The 9,210-nt window shown below is 48.8% G+C and overlaps 1 protein-coding gene across 1 annotated transcript; it reads left to right on the top strand.

Annotated features, from left to right (window-relative positions):
- Positions 1 to 758: 758 nt before the first annotated feature.
- PROK2 (prokineticin 2) lies at positions 759 to 8,788 on the top strand. The gene is made up of 3 exons (XM_053953908.1): positions 759 to 863; positions 4,735 to 4,860; positions 7,883 to 8,788. Exons 1-3 carry the CDS (start codon positions 759 to 761, stop codon positions 8,006 to 8,008), a joined length of 357 nt encoding a protein of 118 aa, XP_053809883.1. The 3' UTR covers positions 8,009 to 8,788.
- The last annotated feature ends 422 nt before the right edge of the window (positions 8,789 to 9,210 follow it).

The following is a 9,210-nucleotide window of genomic DNA, read 5'->3' on the forward strand; positions in this document are numbered from 1 at the left end:
TGGGTTGAGGGCTACAGGTGGTTTCTGTTCACAGAGGGAGCAGGGGCGACATTGGGTCTGGGTCTGCTGCTGTCCAGGGAGCAGAGGGAACATGGGCACGGGTCCCTGCTGGCTCCAGTGGCTGTGGGCTACCACTGCCCTATTGTGGGATGTGCTCTGACCTGCTGTGGAATGCCCCCATCCTGCTGCTGATCTCCTCAGGACCTGCTGTGTCCTGCCCCCAACTTGCTGCATGATGTCCCCAATGTGCTGTGGGATGTTTCCCCCTAAACTGCTGTTGGATGCCTCCCTGCTCTCTAATCTGCTGTGGGATGTCCATAGCCAGCCTTGGGATGAACCCTAGCCCTCCTGTGGGACATCCTCATGCCTGCTACAGCGTGTACCCCAGCCAGCCCTGGGACGACCCCACCACACCCGCTGTGGGAAATCCTTCAGCCACACCGCGGGATTTCCCCGCAAGCCCTGGGATGTTCCCCCAGCACTGCTGTGGGATGTCACCCCCTAAGCCCAGGCCCCCCGGCCCCGATGCGGGACGTCCCCAGCATGCTGTGGGATGTTCCCATCTCCGCGCGGGCCCCCCCCGCCCCTTTGCCCGCAGCCGCGCACCTGGGCGCGGTGTGTGCGCGCGGCGCCCGCGGCCGCGGCGCTGCCGGGCGGGGGTGACTCAGCCCCGGCTTTATAACGCCGGGCGGCTCCGAGCCCGGCTCCGCTGCGCCGCACCGCGCCCGCGGGGAGCGCCGGGGCCGCGGCACCGCACCATGCGGAGCCTGCGCGGAGCCCCGCCGGCGCTGCCGCTGCCGCTGATGCTGCTGGCGCTGCTGGCGCTGCTGCTGGCCGCGGGGCACGGCGCCGTCATAACCGGGGTGAGCGCCGCCGCTCGGCGCCGACGGCACCGACGGGACCCGGCACCGGCAGGGACGGAGGGAGGGAGGGAGGGATCCGCCGCGGCCGCGGGGACGGGACTCGGGGTTTGTTCGCGGGGAGTGATAGCGGGACTGGGGGAATCGCCCGGGATAGGGATGCACGGAGAGGGGAGCGCTCTGCCGTGCGGGATGCCCCGGGAGAGAGGAGCGCTCTGCCGTGCAGGATGCACCGGGAGAGAGGAGCGCTCTGCCGTGCAGGATGCACCGGGAGAGCGGAGCGCTCTGCCGTGCGGGATGCCCCGGGAGAGGGGAGCGCTCTGCCGTGCGGGATGCCCCGGGAGAGCGGAGCGCTCTGCCGTGCGGGATGCCCGGGGAGAGCGGAGCGCTCTGCCGTGCGGGATGCCCCGGGAGAGCGGAGCGCTCTGCCGTGCGGGATGCCCCGGGAGAGCGGAGCGCTCTGCCGTGCGGGATGCACCGGGAGAGCGGAGCGCTCTGCCGTGCGGGATGCCCGGGGCTGGTCTCCGGGTGAGCACTGCCGGGACTCGGGGTCTGTCCGCACTCAGCCAAGCCAGGACGGAGCGGTGTCGAGTGCGGTGACGGATGGCCGGAGCTGGGATAAGTGATAAAGAGGACGTGGGAGGGAAAGCAGCGCCAGCTGATGAGAGGTGACAGGACCTGGGGGTCCGTCTGCGATAAGTGATAGCGGATGTGGCATCTGTAGGGATGAGGGATGCCCGGAGCTGCGGGTCGGGCTGGATTCAGCGGGAGCAGAGCCTGGGGGTCTCTGCGGTGGGCAATGCCAGGACCCGTGGGTCTCTGAGGTGAGGGGATGCCACACCATGGGGTCTGTTCCTTTGGGGTGAGGGATGTCTGGACTCGGCGAGGTGGGGTCTCCAGGCTGGTCCGGGAGCGTGCAGAGATTCCTGCTGCTTTTCCTGGGCTGGAGCTGTCTCCCATCTCCCCAAGTGCAGCCCCAGCTGTCCCCAAACCTGCTCTGAGAGGGTCTGGCTCAAGCCATTGCACTGTGCAACCCAAGTTCCTCCAGCCCCTCCGTGTACAGAGCAGGATAACAACCCTCAGACAACTGTTTTCCTTCTTTTTTTTTTTCTTTGTCTATGACTGCGCTGCTTTTTCCCCTCAATAGCCACCCCTTGCAAACAAGTCTCTGTTGTTGTTGTTTTTAGGCTCAAGATTTACTCTGGTTGTGAAAATACTTTTTTTCCTAAAGACGTTATTTAACCCAAAGCATTGCATCACTTTTTAGTTAAATGATTTTTTAAGTGTTTGCTTTGGATTAATAACTCAGCATTTGCATTCCTTTCAGAGCTCACATGTCTTTTTTAACCATCAGAAGTTGCACTCACAGCAGTGGATTTCTCCGTGGCTGTCCAGGCTCCCTGTCCGGACCCCTGAAGTCCATGAAACAGCTCAATGGGCATATCTCTGGAAGTCAGATCAGTTCCCAGGACTGATTATTTTTTTTAGAGCAGAGAATGTGAAGGAATTTTTTAATATTTGACGATTTCAAGTTTCTTTTAAGTAGAAATATTTCCAGCAAAAGAGGAGCAGTTTATATGCTATTAAAGTTGTGGTTACACCTTTAAAGCATAATTAATCCATTAAATAAAGTAATTGTGAGGCGCTGAATAATAGATCAAGTACAAGGTAGATTCAAAAAGTAAAAATAGATTAGAACTAGAAAATGTTGCTTTATTAACTATTGCAGAGCATTTCTGCTTAAACCACTTTGATGCATTTTTGGCTTTTGATGAACGGGCAAATCTCAGATGAGAGCTGACATAGGTGTTCCCAACCCCTGAGCCTGAAAGGTGATTTTCCTTTGCAATTTAAGGACTTTTTTCAAACTTTCCTCAGTTTAGTGGTGGTTCTTGTGCTGACACCTGTTGCCTTTGCAGCTGGCATTTCACCTGGGACATATTTTTGGGCTGATTTTCCAGGAAACTGTGTTTAAATGAGGTGCTTGTGTGGTGCTTGGGGAAGTTTAGGAGTAGCAGCAGGAATTACACATTGCAGATAAGGTGTGGGCAGGAACGCTTGGGTTGAATATTTTCAAAACTTGTCATACATTTTTGGAAAGGGAGCCTTAAAAGTTCTGCCAGATGTAAATATGTGTGTGTGAGGTCAGGAAAGAAATTGTTCAGCCCGGATGTTCAAGACTCTTGCTTGGCAGAACCTACCCAGGTGGGTTTTTCAGATGAGTGGCATTTCACCCCAGGACCAGTCCCACAGAGATGAATGGAGTTTGAGATATATAACTGAGAACAAAAGGGAGTCAGGAGCTGGCAGGTGAGAAATAGCAGAGCCTGTGACTCCAGCTGGGCAGTGGACACTGGTGTGCTGGGGGCAGCCAAAATCACTGGACCTGTATTTTTATTTGTGACTAGGGCAAAATAATAGCATTAAAGTGCTTTTTTTTTTTTTTTTTTTTTTTTTTTAAGAGAGAGGTCAGAAAGTGCATATTATCTATCTGGCAGGCTGGAGTCATAATTTTATGACCATATTAGGCTTACAAGCAAATGCTCTGTGTTTGGACTTACCTGCAGACAGAGCTCTGTGTTTAGGAGCTGTTTGGGTCACACACACTATTTAATAATGATTCTAATGCAACAGCTTCTTCCTAAACTACTGACTGATCTTTACACATGTATTTTGATCTGGCTTCTGCTGGTTAGTGCAATATTTACCCAGTGAGTACAGTCTAAAGCCATTTATCATGTAAATCCCAAGGTAAGATCAGTGAGTTTTTCCCTCAAGAGCATGTTTACTCTGGGAATGTGCCTTCCCCAGAGCTGTTATCAACATTTACGTATGTTTTTATGAGTTTCCCATTTACGTAGTGCTGACCAGTGCTTTCCATCTCTCACTGCTGCTCCAGACATCCAGAACACTGAGTTAATCAAGCTTACATTTGGGATGTAAGCAGAACCTTTAACTTATGGCATTTCTCACTGGAGAAAGCAGACTGGTTTTTGCATTAAATCTATATAAGCTTTTGATTAAAAAGTAACTGAAAGATGTACAGTAGTTTGTTTTCAAACCCTAATATGTCAATTTTTCTTAATGGTTTGTGGGTTTTAAAACATATCCACTAGTTTGCATTTTGGTTTTTGCTTGTCTAAGCTGTACTGGGTAAGTGGCTAAAATATTTTTTTGCCTTCTGTGAAGGGGAATGCTACCACAGCAGCATTTTTTTTTTGGATGTGGACACTTAAGCAAAGCTTTTCTTAAGACCTCTTTTAGCTATGTGTAATTCTAGATAACAACCTCAGAATCCATATTTAAACTTCTGTTTTAGCTACTTCCACTTGGACTTCTCTAACAAAACTCTCACACAGTCTTGCAAGGGCACTCACAACTGTGATATTATCATGTGAAGTTAGAAGGAATAGTTACCTAAAAGTCATTAAATTAATAGATGATTTCCTATCTTGACTTCTCTGTAGGACTGGTGTGGTGACTCTTTTGGTGACAAGTTTAGTGTGGTTGGTCTTTGCTCCTGCCTGAGCTCACTCTGGGAGCTGGGAAAGCAAGTGGCACATGCCATGGTCTATCAGTGCTCAGAAGTTTGGACTGTGAATCACTGACAGTCCTGGGTTTGGCCCAGGGCAGCTCTGTGGGTGGTCCTGGCTTTAAACAACCTGGTCGCAACTCCAAAATGTACCAGCAGCCTGCACGTTCTAATCCATGGGAGACACGAGTATTGCAAATCAGCCTTAAATCTTATTATTCAGCCTTAATGAGCCATGATAACTTAGGGGTGCCAGAGGCAGCTCCTGAGCACCTGATCTGTCCTATTTCTGGACTACATTTATTATTCATTGAATTTGCTTAATGCTGTGTTGAACTCCAGGCCTGCGAGCGAGACCAGCAGTGCGGGGGCGGGATGTGCTGTGCCGTCAGCCTCTGGATCCGCAGCCTGAGGATGTGCACCCCCATGGGAAACCTGGGAGACGAGTGCCATCCCTTGAGTCACAGAGTGAGTACCTCACCGTGGTGGGGGGGGCTGTGGGGCTGGAGGAATGTCCTGAGCTGTACGTCACACAGCATAAAACCTAGACGTGGTGGGAAGGCAGAGAAACTTCCCGTTCCTTACAATATCCAGCCACCTGCGTCTGTATGGGAACAGAGATGAAGGTACCTACGTAAGGAAGTGCATTACTGTCAGAATTATGCTGAAGGGAATCAGAGGATGAAAGCACTACACGCTTCCCAGATTGTTTTCTTATTAGTTTGTTGTTGCTGCTTTGTTTTGTTACGTGATCCGAAACAGCGTTGGCAGTTCCCGAGCCCTGCCCTGCCAATCCTTGCTGGTGTGAGCAGGAGCACAGCAAGTGCCACCAACCCCAGTGGCAGTGAACAAGAACCTGTCACAAGCATAAAAATGTCACCAGTTGATGCATTGAGAAAGTGTTGGCACACATTTGGACTTGAGAAAAGTCCCCACAGGCTCTCTTTGTTTCTGTTCTACCTATTAATTTTAAGTATATATGTATGCATACATATAGACACATACACTGTATTATTAACACAATGATTTTAACAAGTGCATTTATTTAAGGCTACGTAATCATGTATTTGTTATGCAGTATGAAAAAAAGCTGCTTATTTAAAACACAAAAGACTGAATGGGATGTTAACAGGGAGCTTGAGAACCTGATGGTCTTCAGAGTCATCCTCAGGGAAGAGCACAGCCCAAGAGTCATCACAAGCGGAAGATAAAAGGCAATAAAGTCAGATCATAAATGTGCAGCTAGTTAGCTGCCTCTCTCACTGTTTCCTCCAAAGCCTGGCTTCTCAGCCCAGTACCTACAGTTTATTTTCTCAGTTTTAGGAAGTTTAAGGCTCTACTTTATTGCAGTTAAATTCTTAAAACTTCTGCTGTGATATTGGGGACCAAATGGTCATTTTTACTGTGTTATGTAGCGGGTTCTTCTTGTGAGGGCTCTTTCCATTACCAGGAATTAGGATATGAGAAATTGTCTTCTAGAGGGTTTTATGAGCTTATTGTTATTGGGCAATAATTTAAACTGTCTGATATATTTCAAGCTGATTGCCTGCATAATTACAATCAGAGTAGATGCCTGTCCACCCCACCCACTAAGTCACTGATGTTTATAAGCTTTATGAGGTTAATTTTAATTTCTCCACTTATCTTCCTGAGAAACACAAACCAAATTGAATTACTGGAGAACGTGAAATGAGGTTACTTTGAGGATGGAGGGTTAGCTCAGTGGTTCCTCTCTTGTAAATACTTGTGTAGGGAGCAGCTGGGTGCCCTGATCACCAAAACTTTTCATTTACCTGCAGGATAGGTCAAAAGCAGGCAGCACCATGGCCATGGCACCTCAGGGACATCCAAAGGAGCCAGGAGATAACTGGAGGAGATGGCTGGCAGCTGGGGTTCCACCTTCTGGTTTCCTTCTCAACAACTAGATGGTGATGGACTGATGCCATTAGCAGTCCCAGCTGGAATTTTGAGACCGGGTTTGAGGCAGGGCCAGGCAGGGTTTGCAGGCAGGTGAGGTTTGGCAGCATGGGAGTCCTGCTGAAAGGAGCATTTCCTTGCAGCAAGTGGAATGTTTTGAATAAATCACCTGAGCTGTCAGAAGGCTGAGAGCTCAGGTTTTGGCTGTGGCTGCAGTGCTGTGTGTGGGCACCCAAAGGGATGCTTCCCTCGGGGAGTCCCCAGCAGGTGTGGGAAGTTTGTTACCTCTCTGCTCACACTGGAACAGAGGGTCTGTGGTGGGTGGCACAGGGAAACCCATGACACCCCTTGCCCTGGAGCTGCTCTTCAGATGGTGCTGGGCAGGAGGCTGGCGCTGGCCCAGGGCACTGCAGGGGATGTGAGCCCTCTGCCCCCAGCAGGGTGCCACTGGAGTCAGGCTGGTGCTTGGCACCGTGCATGCAGGACTGTGTGGGACTTTCTTAAAGACAAAATTTGTACACTGACACAAGAAAATCTTGGATTATTAAAGTTTTAGGCTTCAACCACACAGAAATCTGGAAATGAGGGAATTAGGGCTGCCTGCCTGGCTGGTAGCAGTGGCTTTCTATCTCTGTGCCTCCTTTGCTGCATCCAGGGAATGCTCAGGGAATGCACAGCTCCCAGACACTTCCCACTGGGCTGTCCTTTTTGGCTCCTGTAAGAGACAGAGCTTGTGACCAAGTTGTTGAAGATTGTCAGTGCGTGTGCATGTCATGGCACAATTAAATTTGTCTAATGAGCTCCATATGTGCTCCCTGCAGCACAATGTGTGGAGGAGGGTGGGATGAAATGAGAAACCTCTGCCCTGTGGTGAAAAGGATCCTGCTCACAGGGAGGTCAGGCAAGGTGACCTCCAGAGGTCCCTTCCAGCCTGATTACCATGGGATCCCAAGGTTCCCAGGTCCTGCTCTGTGCCGTGTGACAAGGCAGGATTTGGGACACGCAGAAAGCCCTGCACAGTGGCACCACAAAACGTGATGTTAAAGGCCAGTGTAGTTTCACAACAAACTCCTTTATGAAATGGGAATAAATGGAGAACATGTGTCACAGATGTAGATCTACACAGCAACATGACTGTTAACATCCTGCTCTTAACCATGGCTGGACCAGGGTGCACAGATGCCTTTGTCATCTGCTCTGTGCTGCAGCTCGTGGGGAACTCTGGGTGTGAAGGGAGGGAACTGGGCAGCATTCCCCATATCCCCATTATTCCTCCCATTTCATCCCCCCAGCCACCAATGCCGTGGCTCTCCCTGTCACTGATTGTGGGAAATTGTGGGAAATAATAAATATACTATTAGCTAAAAAAAGTTTTTAACTGCTCCGTAACAGAGATATCTTTGGCTGCTGCTGGCTGTCCTTAAGCTTTTGCCATCTTCCCATTGTCTCAACCATGTGATGAGGCTGATGCTGCAAATAAAGCTCAAGGAATGTACCCCAGCAGTCCCATCCCGTTTGTGAAAAGGGAAAAATAACCATGCCAGCAGAACTGATGTCCTTGCTCTGTCCCCAGGTGCCCTTCTCCGGGCGGCGGATGCACCACACCTGCCCGTGCCTCCCGGGCCTGGCCTGCCTAAGGACTCCTCACAGCAGATTCAGGTGTTTACCAGACTTCAGAAAAGAAGACGTCTTTTTTTAGCTGGAACTGTTCTGCACTGGAAAGAGCCGCTCAGTATTTTCGTTCTCTCCTTGTTGTGACAAAAAAAAAAGGGTACTTGCCAGGGGAAACCCTTCACCACACTTTCCTGCCTCACCAACATCAGCTGGAGATGAGACGCGGCAGTTGTGGCCAAGGTTTTCAGGAGGGACTCGCAGTGGAGGATGCTTTCATTTTGGGGTAGCCAAACAACATTTACTGGAGCAAAACTCTTTCTGAGGGCAGGGGCTTGACCATTCCTGAGTCATTTTGTGGGCTTCATGGTTCTAGTTTAACCCCAGAATGAAAAAAAATCCAAGTTTATTGCCAGTTTTGGAAAAATTTGGCCACACCTTTACACTTTGGAACACCTGAATTGAACTGAGAATTGGATAACTGCATAGTGTGAAGTACATGACAACTGCCAAAAGAACTGTATTTATATTGCATTTCTTATCTTTATGAATATAATTTTATTTGTAAGTTAGGCACACCTCTAGGGTAAAGGTTTAACCAATAGATGTAGTTTTTACACTTTTAAAAAGTGGCAAGTGGAAACAAAACATTCAGTATTCAGAGCATTAAAAGACTTTGTTATTTTAGTGTTCTAAGATGAGAAGTTGTTGTTACTTGAATTGGTGTAAAACTACCTGATTATCTCAAACTATGTATTAAGATGTAGTTTATATTAAAGAAAAAAGGAACCCTGAAGTTTATTGTAATGGGCTGCCTGACTTCTTGTATATGTATCAAATTTGCTGTGCAAAAATTCTGTATCAGAATAATGGCAGTGTATGGTTTGATTTATTTTAATATTATAACATTATTTTGTCATTGTGGTTTTTCATTTTTATCCAGTGTAATCTGTTATCCCACACTTGATTCACCCAAGCTAGCAGAGCTCCTTATGGATAGCTTAGCAAAAGATTATGTGCCTCTGGCTGCTTCTGGGGAAACTTGTAGTTTACAAGGCATGAATTCCTCAATCAAGCTGCAGTTTCAGAATGTGGAGGAATCTTGGTGTAAATAATACGAGAGGTTTTTCTTGGCTCGTGCCTCAAAGGATCAACTTTAGCCCAGCAAACATAAGATTTGTGGGTTTTCTATGAAATACTGTGCGACTTCATATTTACTTGTCAGTCCCCAGAGCTGGAATTCCAACAGTTTGTGTGAGATTCACATGTTTCTTGCTCTCAGACATGCAA

This window comes from Vidua chalybeata, chromosome 12, assembly GCF_026979565.1.
Source record: "Vidua chalybeata isolate OUT-0048 chromosome 12, bVidCha1 merged haplotype, whole genome shotgun sequence".
In the NCBI taxonomy this organism is placed as follows: Eukaryota; Metazoa; Chordata; class Aves; order Passeriformes; family Viduidae; genus Vidua; species Vidua chalybeata.